This window comes from Harpegnathos saltator, unplaced genomic scaffold (assembly GCF_003227715.2).
Source record: "Harpegnathos saltator strain DR-91 unplaced genomic scaffold, Hsal_v8.6 scaffold12, whole genome shotgun sequence".
NCBI lineage: Eukaryota > Metazoa > Arthropoda > Insecta > Hymenoptera > Formicidae > Harpegnathos > Harpegnathos saltator.
In genome coordinates this window covers 373,305-389,423 of record NW_020229895.1, presented here as the reverse complement: position 1 = coordinate 389,423, position 16,119 = coordinate 373,305, and the positions used below count along the sequence as shown (strand labels likewise).

Genomic DNA, 16,119 nt, shown 5'->3' with positions numbered 1-16,119 from the left:
ATACAATTCGGAGGAGTAATCGAGTTTTGTTCAACAGAACCCCCGGGCCCGCCGAGAGGACCTCTCGAAGTATCCGGAATGACGAAGACGTCGTTCACAATCAAATGGGAGCCTCCGGAGAACGACGGCGGTACTCCCATCACAGATTACATCGTCGAGATAAAAGAGACATCGAAGAAAGCCTGGCGACGAGTTAGTGCAATTTTTTATGCAAGAAATTAACACGGATCTGCTAGAAGAGATCTGGATTACGAGCTTTCACTTCGAAACATTTTACTTTGCTTGGAATTGTACTCCATTTAGAAAATTAAAGAAAAAAAAGCACTCGTACGAAGTTTCTATTGCAATGTTCTTTCAGATCGCCGAAACAAAAGGAGATGTTACCAACACCGTTGTGTCCGATTTGAAAACGGACGCATCGTACAACTTCCGGATAACAGCTAAGAACAGCGTCGGAACCGGTCCTCCGTATACAGCGGAAGAAGCGATTACGGTGGGGAAACGACCTAGTAAGTTGGCGCGTAATATTTTTATTACTCCTAGGTTATTTCCATCTATTTCTAACTCTTACCGATTACTCGCCATGACATCGCTTAAGCACACTAACGCTTTCGCTTTTGCTCAGTGATCATAAAGCTTACAGAAAGCAGCATGTACGCGCTACTAGGCATATTTCCACCGACAAAAATGGTCGTTGTCAAGAGTAAGTCTCGTATGGTTTATAAACAGCACTTTGAGCTTTCCGAGATAATTTCAAAAAATAATTGATAATCGTGATAAAAAGAATGAGCACATTACAAATTACTATTTAAATTTTCCTCAGCACCACCTTCGTGTCCACTAAATGTGCGAGCGACAAATGTCACGAGCAAAAGCGTCACTCTTAGTTGGTCGCCACCTGCTAGCACAGGAGGATCGGAATTGATAGGTGAGTACAGGCAATACATGATTGATATAAAGTTTTTCAGCATTCGTCGTCGCAGCAATTATTTTGATTTCGATTTTCTCGCCCTTGACGTAGGCTACGTGATTGAAAAAAGGCCATTAATTGGAAAAGGCGCCAGATGGACGAAAATTGTGACTTTAGACGCGACAACGCATCAATATTGCGTAGAGAATCTGAAGGAGAGCGAATTTCTCTTCAGAATTTTCGCGGAGAATAGCGTAGGACTCAGCACACCGACCAATAGCGAACCGATTACGCTGAAGACTCACGCTAGTGAGTTCAATTTTAGATGGAAATAATGAAAGTAAATAGCTACGCAATCTTGAACAAATTACTAATTGTATCGTTTCTTTTTAGACGTCCCATCGCCACCTACCGCCCCATTAGAGATGAGGCAAATCGCGGCGAATACAATGGTCATCGAATGGGGCAGACCCGAATCGGATGGCGGCGCGCCCTTGGAAGGTTACAAAATTGCTATCAGAGACGCGAGAAAGACCATGTGGATGGAAGTAGGAAGAGTGGGCGCAGACGTTCAAAAACTGATGATTAGAGACTTGCAAGAAAATCACGAATACCTCGTGAGAATCTTCGCACGAAACGAGATCGGATTCAGCGATCATTTGGAATCAGAAGAGCCCTTTAAGATCGTGCCGACCTCAGGTACGCGACCTATTGTTTTTATTTCTATTAATTAAGACGATGAAGTTCTCTGAGCAATTCAGAGATTATTTTGTTCTCAGCAAAATTACTCTAAAACTCAGATAGTCGCGAAATGTGAAATTCTTTACACATATATATCACATAATATTATCACTATTATATATAATAGATATACATGTATGTACACACACATGTACACACATATAACACCAACACATATAATATAATAATCTTTATCGCGTGTATGCGTTTATCATCTAATTATATTTATCAATTATATAGAATTGTCGATTGTGGAGCCAGTCGCAGAAGCTATGGACAAAGGCGAGACCCCGTCGATCAGCTTCAGCACGGAAAATACAAGCTCATGGTTGCGGGAGCATAATATGGATGCCGATATACATTCGTATGCGAGAGCGAGATTACTCCGAAAAGACGAGTATTTCTTCCGCATTTGGCATTACGCTAAACAGCTGTTCGAATAAGCATTTGTACACACGTGTAAATCTCTCTCTTTTTCTCTGAGCATTCGTATCGCAGTGTGCTACTAAGCGAGTACAAATAATCCCTTCCGCATTTTTCCGCAATTTTGACTTTCCTTATCAAACAATCTCTATCACGAATCTATGCACGCCTGACTGTTAGCACAATATCGAAAGCACCATTGATGGTTTTTCCCCCCCCTAGAACTCCAAAGTAGCAATTGTTAGATGCGTCAAAACTGAGAATTACGAGACTGGACAAATGCTTGTCGAGTGCTAATCTAGTCAGGTCATCACAGAGTGATCAGAGTGATCTTTCTCTCTTTGCCGCCAAACCGGATAACTTACCGGTATGTCTGTCATACGAGCGACGTCACCTCTTATTCCAGTTTCGTTGCTCGAATATTATTTTACCGTTACTACTCGTGCAGTTCCAGAGATTGTTCGTAGCTAAAGTCCGATTCGCATTATTCGCGACTAGTGGCGAACAACGAAGCGTTAGATATCCCCTGTAATCAGAATGTAATCAAAACCATGTGGCATTCTACAACTACTAACGATGTATTTATAATTGCGCGACTACGTTACGTTCGTTTCTACTTGTAAGGCAAAGCTGAAGCTTGCGATGGTTACTTTAGTATTTATTCTCCACGCATATAATGTATATTGACTGTTTCTCGCGTTATTACTGTTACACTTAGCTGTTAATTCTTACGTGTAATAATTAATTAATTAATATCATCGATAAGATCGATACACACTAATGGATAACGAAGCGAAGAAATACTGCGCGTATTTGGTGAACGAGACGTAAAATATAGGTGCAACAACATCATTTTAATCAAACCAACGACGCGTCGTATACTTCGCATTACCCATATTGTAAAATATTTTATCAAATAAATTATTGCAAATCATACGTATTTCTTAATCTAAATAACATAGATACGTTCGACAGTATCGCTCATTTTTCTCTTCTTCAAAATCGCTCTTTACACCCGGAAACCAATGCTTTGTATTATAAATACAGTTCAATGTTTGTCATTGATTAGATTTTTCATCTTCGCAATATGAAAATAAATATAGCGTACCGGCGTAGCGGTATTCGGCTAATGGCCCGTTCGTCAAGACCGTTCTGACATCTATCGTCAATACCGCGACTTATATGGTTATACACAACATAAATTCAAAAGATATCTCTTTAGGGTGCGTTCCTGCATTTATCTATGCTATGTCACATCCTTATTCTACACTTGCAATAATTGAATGTCTTAACTAATCAAAACACGAAAAACACATTTTGTTTATCTACTTTAATAATAACTCAATGATATTCTCAATTATTATGCACACGAATATTTGTATATTCAAACCCACATACTGGTTGTGTTCCGATATTCACTGTCAGTACTGAAAATACATAGTATGCGTCACGTATATTATAGATTCTCAGTGCTGACAGTGAATATCGGAACGCAGCCACTGTATACCCTTTGATTATTACATTATAATATTGTATATCTTATATGAAAAATTTTTGTCGATTTATGCAACTTGTAGAATGCATATCCTTTGATTCTTGCTGCGACTGACAACTGCGACACCGACAAGGTAATACATTGCAACTTGCTTGCAGGTTAATATGTTTCAAATGAATGTAACGGTGTAAGCAGATGAAAGAAAATATCTACATAACAATAAGATAACGTGTAATATGTGTAATACTTAACGATATAATTGACGATGAAGGGATGATCCACTTATTAATTGTCGATTTTTTTAAATATTCGTTGAATAACGTTGATGCACTGCATCAAGACCGACTTAACCGGCACCGCTAAAAAGGAATGTGTATAACTGAGAAGAACCCAACTGAATATGGCGCAATTGAACACAACCAATCGATGCAAAGCTTTGTCTGGTGAATTACTAGATCCAACCAATTAGATCCCTTCATATTATAAAATTCCTTATCAACTTTGGTTACATTCCGAAATATGCTAACAGCATTAAAAATTTGTTTATCATATGTAAATATAATATGGATTTTCACATATTGTCAGTATGATTATAGATTTCTATCTAGAAACGTTGAAAGTGTTATTCTCAATGAGAGATTTCTCCCAAGCTTTGGATATCGAAAAGGAACAATCGATAAAACGTTGATTCGATTCTTGCAAGTCAATAATTATCGATACGATTACGTGTGGAAACGACTCATCGTAGGGAGCGCTGAGCAAGCAAAATGGCATCCTACTAAAGAGAAATCGTGTATCCGTACATACATTCATTGCAAGTAGTCAAACATTGTCATCATTGTGATTGTTAGAACCGCTAAGTGTAGTGGTTTTGTGTTACATTTATTAATTATTTACCGAACTTTATCATGGGGTAAGTACATCGTACGATCGTACGAGAACCAATGAATTAATAATATGACATCAACAGAGGAGGCCCATCATACCTTGATTTTATTGAGAGTTCAGAACAAGACGATCTTATACTTTCTTCTTTATCACGGAAAATTATCTCTCAAAAATGTTTATTTTGATATTGAGTAAAATGTGTATATTAAATATATTAGATTACGGCCACCCAATCTTCATTTCATATGTTTCTATTCTCCAAGACTGTATATTCAGGGATTACATGTCGAATATTACCTTATGCATTAAATTTTAGAAAAACCTATCATAAAAAATCTTATATTGATATAAATTAACTGGAGCTCTTTCTATTCCCGTTGCATCTTTATAAATGTATAAATTGTGTTGATATTTCTGTGCTGTATAAGTAAATAAACAATATGTTACAAAAGATGGCGCTTTCTACTTAAAAAGATTTGACAGCTTATTGAATACAATAGTATGAAAATTAAATAATTTATGAACTTTAATTGCAATTTTGCAAACTATATTTAATTTAACTTTAGTAAATTATCATATTCTTTGTTATAATTTTGATAGGTATTTATATTTTTATTGTAAATATATAATATATAATTTATATATTGTATCATATATATCTTAGAACATCAGATTTGGAAGGTCCTGAATTTAAAGGAGAACACTTAGGATTAGACTCGGATACAGATGGATTAATTGATCAAAAAAAGAAAAAGAAAAGGAAACATAAGCATCATAAGCATAAAAAAGATAAATTAATTGAGCGGGAAGATGAACGAAGAGAAGACAGACAGGAAAGGTATAGTTTCATATAGTAAATAAATACTTATAATTAATTAATATATTAATTAATTTTGTAAAGTAAATTAATATTTATAATTAATTAAAAATCTATATTAATATACTTATTTTGTATGTAGAAGAAAACACAAGAAACATAAGAGACAAAAAAGAGAACGAGAAATAGAAAATGGTACAGTAGATGAGAAATTAGTCTCCAACGTAGTACATAAAGAAGTTGGTGTGAATGGAAAAGCAAAAAATTCTATATTGGAAGTTCTTTCGACAGAAGAAAGTGAAGATGAAAAATTAGTTGATTTAGATTCAGATGAAGTAGACTGTACAATCATAGAAGATGATATTGATCTTGAGGAGTTAATGAAACAGAAGGTATATGTATTTATAATTAATTGAAATAACATGTACACATTATAATACTATGTCATAACATATTTATATGACATATTTATATGATGCATTATGTGAATTTAGTTTGTCATAATCCTGTTGTGTGTGTAGGAACGATTGCAAGCGTGTTTAGCAAATGTACAATATCTGTCGGATGAATCAGAGAAGGCAGATGATAAGGTTTCATTGCGAGAAGAAGAAGAGACGAAAACGGCGATAGAGACACCTGATGTGATACTGGTAGAAGATGATAGCGACACCAATGATGCACCACCGAAGAAACGAGCTAGAAGCAAATCGGGCAGTAGAGAACGTAAGAAAGTGATAAAGGCCGAAAGACGTGTTGTAGTTGATATGACTAGAGACAGAAAAATTCGCGAACAACATAAAGATAAGAGAAGAGATTTTGATAGGAAAAAAGACGAGAAAGTCCGTCCTACTAGGGAGGAAGGAAAAAGAGAAGAGATACGAAAGGATGATAGATCTTCACGGAGGACTAACGAGAGGCAGAAAGAAGACGCAAGAAAGGATGAATCTAGTAGGAAACCAGACGAAGATCAACAGAAACGTAAAGATATTGCAAAAAGGGATGAGACGCGTAAGAAGGAATCCGATAGACGGTAAGTGATGAAATTTAATTCGTTATTGCTATTTGTCACGATTGGTCAAAGTGCGATTATTATTGAATTAATTATTTATGTATATAGCGAAGAGAGCCGAAGGCGAGAACCTGTTCGTCACAGTTCAAAAACTCGTAACAATGAAGCAAAAAGTTCAGACAATAAAAGTCGTGATAGGTTGGAGAGTCGTGAGCGTCAAGACAGTCGAGATCGGCACATTAGTCACGATCGACGTAGTCGCGACAGACCGTCAAGCAGAGAACCTCGTAGACATGCCAGTCGCGATAAAAGAGATAGCAGAAGTAAAGATCGGCATGGGAATTGGGAGAGACACGACAGTAGTCGCGATCGACGAGACAACCGTTATCACGACCACCGAATCGGCGATCGCTCCCGTAGCACTGCAAGGAGATCTCGCAGTCTTACTCGAATAAGATCAGAAAGAGAAAGAAACGATCGGTACAGAAGATCAAGATCGCTTTCTCGAAGTCGTAGAGATAGAGATAAGCAGCAAATCAGGGACCATGGTAGGGATCGCGAAAGAGATAGAGAAAGGAATAACAAAAGAGAACGCAATGATAAATATAAGGATTCGTTATCAGAGGGTCTCAAGATAGAACACTCAGAGAGCTCGAGCGAGGAGGATATCAAGGATATCAATATAGAGGAAGAAGAAGATGAAGAGGCAATTATAGAACGTCGACGGAAACAAAGAGAAGAATTGCTCAAGGTAGAATTCGTTTCATATTATGTTATAAATGTATATTATATCGTTATGATCAGAATGATGAAATGTCTTATATATTTTTTTCTCTTCTACAGAGACTGAGTGGACCAAACGAAGATTCCAATATGTCTACCGATGTAAACGTTGTCACTGGTTCTCCGGAAAGTCAATCTAATATATCGCAAAAGTCTGTAGAGATTCCATCCAATAATAATGAATCTGTTTTGGAGAGTCACACCCCACCACTGCCTACAGAAAAGCTGGAATCTCCACAATCATCGATTATAAAACGAAAATCTAGATTCGAAGATGCCCCATCTAACGAACCTGACAAGGCCGTGAACAAGACGTCTGAGAGACTTAAACAGGAAGAGAAGCAGAACTCAAGGAAATCCAACGAATGGGACATGTTTGCAGAAGCGGATAATATAGGCGATTTTAATGTACGTTCTATTTACATGATATCTTTACATTATATCTAGTTTCATTTAGTATATATCTCATCTGTCTAGCTGATTTATTTATCTTTGTTTAATTTTTGTCATTACATAGAGTCCAACACTCGAAGGAAAACGACAAGGAGGTCCAGACAATCCTAGCTTAACAGATAACTGGGATGACGCCGAAGGATATTATCGGTTGGCTATATATACTAATTTTCTTTTCGTCGTCGTTTTAGTTTTCGAGCTAATAATACTGCTTTTGTTTTCTAGTGTGCGCGTTGGCGAAACGCTCGATACGCGGTACGTAGTCTACGGATATACTGGACAAGGAGTATTCAGCAACGTCGTAAGAGCGAGAGACAGCGCTAGAGGAAACCTTGACGTAGCTGTAAAAATCATCAGGAACAATGAAATAATGTAAGCACAAATATTTAAACTTCCGAATAACCACGAAATTAATACGATCGTTTTTGCATTTTTACATAGGCATAGAACTGGTCTGAAGGAGTTGGAAATTCTTAGGAAATTGAACGACGCAGATCCAGAGGACAGATTTCATTGCCTGCGTCTTTTTAGGCATTTTTTTCATAAGAATCACTTGTGCATGGTTTTTGAACCTTTAGCAATGAACTTAAGAGAAGTATGTATCTCTATGAAATATATTATAGCACAGTGCGATTATAAAGAGTTTTTTTTTTCCTTTTTTTTTTTACAATGGACCTGTATCACATAATAATATCGCATGTTTTGCTCCAGGTGTTAAAAAAATATGGCAAAGACGTTGGTTTACACGTTAAAGCGGTAAGGTCGTATACGCAGCAACTTTTTCTAGCACTAAAGTTATTAAAACGTGCAAATATTCTGCATGCTGACATCAAACCGGATAATATTCTAGTCAGTGAAAGCAAGCTAGTGCTGAAACTCTGTGATTTCGGTTCCGCATCACACGCCCACGAAAATGAGATAACACCATACTTAGTCTCGAGATTTTATCGGGCTCCTGAAATCAGTAAGTATTCACTTTTCATGAGTCATAGTCCCTTATATTGGGCGAAAATTCGCTTTCTACTCTATGCATAGCCCCCTTAACAGATATATAACTTCTGGTTAATTTTTCTTTTGTACGTTCGGGAACGTACGTCACGTATTGTCATATTAACGTTCTCAATCATTGTAAATAAATGCTCGACACCAATTGTGTTGCGCATGCATTATGTTCGCATTACGTCTGTTCTCTGTTGACCTATATGTTCGATATATGTGCGATATATATCTGACAGGCGTTTCTAGCGAACCACATATACAACGATTTTGCGAGCATTAGTTCTCCAGCGCCTCCGTTTCGCGGCAAACTTAAAACAAAAATAGGTAGTTACTATTGTAATAATATGCCTGTGCGCGCTCAACTACAGCGAATTTGTTGTCTCATAACAGACATGATTAATCGAACACTAAATACGCACACATATGTATAGATATACAGATGTGTGTGTGTATGTATATATATATATATATATATATATATATATGTATGTATGTGTACACACACTTGTTACAAAATGCAGCAATGTGTGCGTTAGTGGAAAGTAATTCTATTGCGTCGTGCGCTTAAACGAGTCGACTCGAATGTTTCCGACGTTGAAAAGATGGTAGATCAATTGTACGTAGAATGTCTCGAGCCGAAAATAACGTCGTTATTTTCTAGTTCTTGGTATACCGTATGATTTTGGCATTGACATGTGGTCCGTGGGGTGCACCATATATGAACTGTACACGGGAAAAATAATGTTTTCGGGGAAAACGAACAACCAAATGTTAAAGTACTTCATGGACCTAAAGGGCAAAATGCCGAACAAGCTAATTAGGAAAGGCACGTTCAAGGATCAACATTTTGACACTAACTGCAATTTCCTGTATCACGAAGTTGATAAAGTTACGGAACGGGTAAGTGGTTACTTTACAATTTTATTGTCGTGATCTTGTCCTGCACCGTACCGCGTAAGTAACGCCGTTCTTTACGCGTCAGGCGTGCTGCAAGCGCGTTATTTCATGATCGATAACAGCATTCTGAAACGTTTTTTTTTTCATTGACTTGTTTCTTATTACTCTTGTCGCTTGCCAAGAATAAATTGCCTGGAATTTTTCTCATACGGGATGATGTATGTATTTTTAGGAAAAAGTCGTCGTGATGTCGACGTTGCCAGCGACTCGCGATCTTAATGCGGAACTTGGTGGAAACTCCCTACCGCCGGAACAAAGCCGCAAAGTCGGACAGTTGAAGGATCTGTTGGAACGCACGCTAATGCTAGACGCGGGGAAGAGAATCACTGTGAATCACGCTCTGGCGCATCCCTTTATACAAGAAAAGATATAGGTAACCCTGCCTGGGGTCCTTTAACATCGAAGAATTCACATTGACGTAACTCTGTAAAGTGACGACGTTATTAATCTTGATTAAGTTCTTATAAACGTTCCAGATTACTTGGTAGGAGCGTGGTTATCTCTTTATCTCTCTATCTCTTTGTTTCACTCTCATTCCTAGCTGCCCACTTCCCTTGCCTAAGTACTTTCATTTCTACATAGGATACCCCTATGTTCATTTTCGCAGGAAGAGGCGGTGCAAAATCACAAAATGGTTCCGTGCGATGAGAAGTGTATAATAAGAAAGATTATAGTTCTAAATATAATCGCACACAAGATGTATTACGTAACGTATAATTTAATTGCTCGAAACGTTGTACTCCATCCGATCTGGAAACGTCGCTTACTCGTGACTACTGTCAGATTAACAGAGTGTAATATTTTTATACTCGTATAACAATTACAAATATAAATATATAGTGAATATAACAAACATAAAAAAAAATTAATTATACAAATGATGTCTCTATATAGATTAGTCTGTTACTATCGTGGTTATTTCGTTGTTATTAATCATTCTTTCTCGATATAGAGTATAACGATTCGATCTACGGATATGTATCTTCCCGTTTAAAGCAGTGATTTTAAACGGAAGTCGAGTTGTATCGATTTCACCTTGGTTACATTGCATTTTCGTAAGCAAAACGAGGATAAAATGATAAAATCGCAACAACCGCCTCTTTCAGCATGAACTGGCATTGAATGTTGGAAAGCTTAGTATAACGATGGTATGTAGTGGTTTCCTTTTCTCGGTTCATTTTCGATTTGGAGAGCACAACGTCCTTACAAAAATATTATCCTTCATGAAATGATTATAGATTACGCGCTCATGAAATTGTACGTTACGAAGAAAAGGTTTGATACCTATAAAGAACTGTATAAGGCCCTTCGGATCACACACTGCTCGATCCGTTTTAGAGTATCATCGGCGACACACATGCACACACATTAGAAGCCTTAGCGGCAAGGAGACTTGTTCTAATTGGGATATAAGCAAATTGTATAGCGAACAGGTCAGCTACTGAAATAAAATCACACATGCTTAACACAATGAGAAAAAAGTCCTGCATTTTGTCTTTTCAGTCTTTGAATCATGAGTGATTGTCGGAATGTATTTCTTAAAGACATATTTTTCTCTCTTTTTCTCTTTGTCTTTTTTTCATTCTTTCTCTCTCTCTCTCTCTCTCTCTCTCTCTCTCTTTTTTGAAATTTAAGAAGGCTTTTCCAGAGATAGACGCGTGTATGGTATCCCATTCTATAGCGATAATATAATATCACAAATATATAATATATATGCATACATATATATATATAGAGCGTGCATATGTTTTACGGCCGATACACAACATGTTTTAATATCTATTAATAATATATCTATATATATATATATATTGTGAACACGCGCAGTCGTATATGCGATGATCGAAAAAAACGTTTATCCAACGTTTCGATTATTATATATGTAATAATACGTATTTGAATACTAAATAGAGATAAAAGTGTATATATACATATTTGCACTGCGACACAAAGTTTTAAAATAAAAACAATGTTAAGGTGCAAGATAATAAGAAAATATCGAAAAATAGTATAGTAGAGCAATTTTGCTTTGAGTGAGAATCATCGTCATTACAGGTGTGACATTGCAATTATTGATAGCGCCCATTTCTTATGCCCGTTATGGTCATTGAAATCAAATTTTAAACTGAAGAGTTTTATAATTTGATATTTGAATCGAATATATGTCGGTGCTATTGTGAATGGTTCACGACACGAACGTTAAACGTGACAAGATTGTACGAGACTGCTTATGTTTCAGATGAGTCTTCGATTCAAATCATCGTTAATCATGCGGCCGGACCTTTCGAGGGCCCTTAGCGCCGATCCCGTTACAAGGTATTCATGGGGGATTGCCTTATGGGATACTTAGCACATCCGCTTCTCAGTACATTACTTATTTAGTATAGTTTAATGACGAGATGTTAAGCGTACGATAATAATCCGAGTCCGAAAATGCTCTGTGTAACTTATGTGTAGAAAAATAAGAGTGAACTATATTTGCTAAAAGTTTTATGTTTGAGAAACAAAATAGAATAGAATTTTCACTCGAGTTCTCGACAATTCTGACAATATTTGAGTATTTGGAAGACTGTTTTCGTAAAGGCAATTTAAAATTGGAACATGGAAAATAGACAATAGACAGCGCTATTACGCGGTATCAAGCGTTTTAGTATTTTTCTTCGACGCAAGGGAGAACATAACAAGATATTGATAAGATAAAGTTGACGTGAACAGGGAAAATATATATGTCTCTCGGGAATTTCAATACAGAAGTAAAAGTATATTATGAAATTACGATTAATATGTGCTTTTCTAATTGGCAATTTGGTAATGTTTCACTTGTAGCCCTCCCTGTGAGGAGGGGAGGCAATGGAAGAGATGATGAAAACAATTGATGAGGAGGGAAGGAAAATGTGCGATAGACTTGCGCCTACATCATGTCTACTGCATAAATATACATGCACTGTCGCTAAACAGTACAGCAAGGTTTATACGACGATTTAACTGTATTTATATCCGCGCGCTAAGATTTGTCTTAAAGTTGCTTGAGATCGCAGTCGAGGACTCGTAAGTATGTAAAGCAGGTAAAGTACATGATTATAAAAATTTCAAACACCACCATAACAAGAATAATTAACATTTGTATCTCTATTTTTTTTTTTAAGTTTTTTTACATAGAAACTAAGTATTTAGACAAATTAGAAATATTAAGCTATGTAATACTAATATTTACGGTTTTGAGTTTTCAGATTTTTAAAGACTACGGTCTATCAAAGCGAAAAGCAGATGCGAAAATACTATTATTCTCGAAAATACTACTTCTCTCTATCACTTTCTTTTCATTTTTCTCTTGTCTCTTTCTTTCAGAACAACTTTTAGAAAATATGTAGGAATATTTAATGTAAATATAACGTAAATAAAATTTATTAAAGTCATAAAAAATCTATATATATATATATATATATATGTACACACACACACACATATCTTTTCTTTATGTAGAAATAATTGTTTCTCGACTTGAAAGAGAAGTATGTCTTGGGTAAAATATAATCTGAAATATAAGAGGTACAAAGTATAGCGATTTATTAAAAGTACATAAAGTAAGACACATTCAGAGTAAACATCAGTTTACGTCCTTAAACTTTTTCATAAAAAAAATTTTTTTGATTCTTATAGTTACGTGCAATATAATAATTATATGCACAATACAGTTAAATGACGATAAATGCGAAGCCGTTGTAAATCTCATTGATGTTAATACATTACTTTCATATAACTGATAAACAATTCAATTTTGTAAATATATAATTACATTTAACTAGCTGCTTACACGAATAAATACACGGATTCACACGATACAAGAGGATACTAATGTACAACACTAGTTTTAAATATAAATAGATAATTTTGTTTTTTTACTTTATTCCTTTTTCTCATGTTTTACAAGACTCAAATGCTTCAAAGATAATGCTTCTGAAATTTCAATTAATAATTTCCAAAAATTCGATAAGATTGTATATGATTTAATGTTTCTTACCGTAATATGATTTTGATGCAAATTGCTTACTTTTAAGTTAGTATTACTTGCGATATATTCAGTTATCTAATTTGACACTCATGCAAAACGTAAGTTTTCATCTTCTGCACAAAACTTTCAGGCCTCTCAGTCTCGCGTCGGATAATATTGAATTAATATTTGGGAAAGTTTCTGGGCTAATTCTATCGATGATGCGCACAGAATTCTTCTGCTCATCACATCGAACGCACCTCCTGTCGGATGTAAGAATATAGCATATTAATTTTCTCTGCCTCAATTCATTATTCGACTGTGATTTATGCGTAATGTCTTGCAATTATTTACCAGCTGGATCTATTGACACACCACCGGCTTCACGCACGATAAGGTCTCCAGCTGCAATGTCCCATGCATGTATACCAAATTCAAAGTATACGTCGGCACCGCCAAGGGCCACCATGCACATGTTCAAAGCCGCCGAACCGAGCGATCGTATTCTGTGTGCGACAAGTAGATTGATTTCTTCATTAAATCATCCGTTGCGAAAATATAACTCATAAAATAAGACCTACCCGTGAATACGTGAAGTAAGAAGCGTTATATTTTCCAAGACTACTTTCATCTTCTCCGGATCTCTGCTTGTTCCCATCTCTATCATTAACAGTGCCTTGTGCAATTCTAGAGTAATGATATCATAAATGATAAATCGATGATAAAGAGGAAGAATAATCGATTGAATAATCAATATGGAAATTTTAATTAACACTTTGATGACTGTCGCGGAAAAATGTTTGCTCGCCACCAATAAGTTTTGAGAGTTCGCTTAGATTATATCCGAAGAGACAAACATTCTTCTCTTATACATAAATTCGTAAGTCTACTTTTATACTATTCTTTTTAATATTACAGTTATAAACTGTTCGCGTCGACAGATATTTCTGTACATGTGATAACTGCTGACAGGATAAAGTCATGCATATGTGAAAGCAGTTGTCAAAGCGTTAAGATAACAGTGTGTAGCCGTTATCAGTATTTTCATACTTATAAATAATATTTATATACTTGTCAATATTTCATTAAAGATAAAAAAGAGAAAGAAGAGAGAGGGCAAAAATTACCTTTTTCGCCGGATACACTAATCGGAGCACCATTGAAAAAAGCACCTTGACCTTTACGGGCTGTAAAAAGCTGCTCCAAGATTGGATTATATACTATTCCTATCTCGGTTGTTTTATCGATGAGCAATGCGACTGATATGCATGTATGAGGAAGACCATGAACGAAATTCATCGTTCCATCGATTGGATCAATTATCCATGTTGGTGCATTCGTTAACGTAATCTTCTGACTTGAAGCAGTGGACTCTTCACCGATAAATCTGTAATATATATATTTTTTTCTCAATATAAATCTCTTAAAACACTATATATTGAACAGAGGAAGAAAGGGATTTTTCGATCGATTCAAATAGTGAGAACGAAAGAAAATGTAGACCCATCGCGAATATTGTGTGTGAATAACGATTAAACAATCTTTAATTTGACAATTAAATATAATTAAATATAATTGACTTACTTATGCTCAGGATATTTTACCGTTATTCCATCGATCAAAAGTCTTTCTACCTCTTGATCCCATTTTGTAACTAAGTCAATGTCACACGATTTGATGAGCACATCCTTGCGTTGATTGATCTTTTCCCTGACAATCTACAAACCACAAGCGTATCAAAAGTACAATTATTTATTATTACTGAAATTTTCTTACAGGTAGAGAACGATAAGGCGTTAAACGCTTCGATAATAAAGCGTATAGACATATATCAAGAAAAGGAACGCAGCAAACAGCGACTTGAACATATTCGGATTATATACGAATTACGCGCGCAGTCGCAGTTTTCCACCAACAGACAACACAGTTGAGACGATCGTGCGATGTGTCTTATAGGGATATTAAAATTAAAGATATAATCATGAGTATAATTATTCATGATTTATCATGGACAATTAGCAACTGTCCGCTCGCATTAGACAAGCCATGAAGTTTGTATAGTGACGCACGATTAGAAAATGTATATGCGGCAATACGTAAAATCAATGAAGTCTGTCGACACAGGCGCATCGCGCTCACGAAGGGGAAAGGAAGAAAAAATTAATTGTTCGGATGGATTCGATCACCGAGCCAGCCTGTTTTACGAGCCGCAGAATTTCGACGTAACACTCGTCGACGTTCAACATGATTGATCAAGTGACGAAGTCGCTTCCTCGTCGAACGAGCGGTGGGTTCGTCGTATGCACGCTCGACGATACACACGTGATCACGCTCGCGCGCACAACTGGCTCTCTCCCTTCCGTGGATTCGCTCACATCGTCATTCGACGGCGCGTAAGTGCTCCGCGCTGACGCTGACGTAACATCGCGTCAAGCTCTGTGGTTTTTAAACGGCTTCGATAGCATGTCACGTAATGCGTAATCGCGAGGCGCGTTCACCAATCACTGATATCGCACGTGATATTCTGCCTGTTTTTCTTCTCGTCACACTCGAATCGATTATTGCGTGCAATACATCCTGCCGCGTGAAAAAAAAATGGAGCAACAAATTTTCTAAAAATATCGATTATCTCCACGCTGATGGAGAGAGGGAT

At 36.4% G+C, this 16,119-nt stretch overlaps 3 protein-coding genes and 1 long non-coding RNA gene across 20 annotated transcripts in view; 3 read left to right on the top strand and 1 right to left on the bottom strand.

Moving 5' to 3' along the window:
* The window catches only part of sls (sallimus), an 84,956-nt gene extending 81,948 nt beyond the window's left edge, over window positions 1-3,008 (top strand). For 11 of the 13 annotated variants that reach the window (XM_025305095.1, XM_025305109.1, XM_025305145.1 and 8 more), the window contains 7 exons: window positions 38-192; window positions 359-509; window positions 626-703; window positions 824-928; window positions 1,022-1,219; window positions 1,304-1,609; window positions 1,892-3,008. In XM_025305095.1, coding sequence (XP_025160880.1) covers window positions 38-192; window positions 359-509; window positions 626-703; window positions 824-928; window positions 1,022-1,219; window positions 1,304-1,609; window positions 1,892-2,094 — 1,196 coding nt within the window. In that variant the 3' untranslated portion in view covers window positions 2,095-3,008. The remainder of the gene's footprint in view (window positions 1-37; window positions 193-358; window positions 510-625; window positions 704-823; window positions 929-1,021; window positions 1,220-1,303; window positions 1,610-1,891) is intronic. The other 2 variants (XM_025305104.1, XM_025305101.1) reach the window with 1 other exon arrangement.
* Window positions 3,009-4,311: 1,303 nt separating this feature from the next.
* Window positions 4,312-12,821, top strand: Prp4k (Pre-mRNA processing factor 4 kinase). Of its 5 annotated transcripts, none has more exons than XM_011143060.3 (16): window positions 4,312-4,482; window positions 5,122-5,295; window positions 5,417-5,666; window positions 5,796-6,304; window positions 6,392-7,034; window positions 7,127-7,474; window positions 7,584-7,669; window positions 7,745-7,891; window positions 7,961-8,114; window positions 8,231-8,483; window positions 9,180-9,418; window positions 9,648-9,848; window positions 10,083-10,269; window positions 10,428-10,908; window positions 11,715-11,791; window positions 12,302-12,821. In XM_011143060.3, the coding sequence occupies exons 1-12, from the start codon at window positions 4,478-4,480 to the stop codon at window positions 9,846-9,848; spliced, it is 3,009 nt and encodes a 1,002-aa protein (XP_011141362.1). In that variant the 5' UTR covers window positions 4,312-4,477; the 3' UTR covers window positions 10,083-10,269; window positions 10,428-10,908; window positions 11,715-11,791; window positions 12,302-12,821. The 5 variants fall into 5 exon arrangements, with proteins under 5 accessions (XP_011141362.1, XP_011141363.1, XP_019697522.1 ...); XM_011143061.3 differs by having other exon boundaries at window positions 9,648-10,269; window positions 10,428-10,623; window positions 10,714-10,908; XM_019841963.2 differs by having other exon boundaries at window positions 9,648-10,269; window positions 10,428-10,623.
* Window positions 12,822-13,542: 721 nt separating this feature from the next.
* LOC105184343 (inositol monophosphatase 1) lies at window positions 13,543-15,712 on the bottom strand. Its single transcript, XM_011143065.3, has 6 exons — window positions 15,653-15,712; window positions 15,051-15,184; window positions 14,594-14,853; window positions 14,048-14,153; window positions 13,821-13,972; window positions 13,543-13,729 (listed from the first exon to the last, which is right to left on the bottom strand). Exons 1-6 carry the CDS (start codon window positions 15,710-15,712, stop codon window positions 13,623-13,625), a joined length of 819 nt encoding a protein of 272 aa, XP_011141367.1. The 3' UTR covers window positions 13,543-13,622.
* LOC109503965 (uncharacterized) lies at window positions 13,559-15,709 on the top strand. Its single transcript, XR_002162808.2, has 5 exons — window positions 13,559-13,738; window positions 13,824-14,062; window positions 14,158-14,346; window positions 14,558-14,855; window positions 15,245-15,709. It is a non-coding gene; the product is annotated as an uncharacterized LOC109503965 (long non-coding RNA).
* Window positions 15,713-16,119: the final 407 nt, after the last annotated feature.

Bases quoted from the DNA above. Each gene is read 5' to 3' on its own strand.
- Prp4k (XM_011143060.3), top strand. The intron at 8,115-8,230 runs GTATGTATCTCT...GTTTTGCTCCAG, and splicing joins TAGCAATGAACTTAAGAGAA to GTGTTAAAAAAATATGGCAA. The intron at 9,419-9,647 runs GTAAGTGGTTAC...ATGTATTTTTAG, and splicing joins TTGATAAAGTTACGGAACGG to GAAAAAGTCGTCGTGATGTC.
- LOC105184343 (XM_011143065.3), bottom strand. From the start codon at position 15,712: ATGTTGAACGTCGACGAGTGTTACGTCGAAATTCTGCGGCTCGTAAAA. The intron at 14,154-14,593 runs GTAATTTTTGCC...TCATTACTCTAG, and splicing joins TAGTGTATCCGGCGAAAAAG to AATTGCACAAGGCACTGTTA. The intron at 13,973-14,047 runs GTAGGTCTTATT...TGTCGCACACAG, and splicing joins CTTACTTCACGTATTCACGG to AATACGATCGCTCGGTTCGG.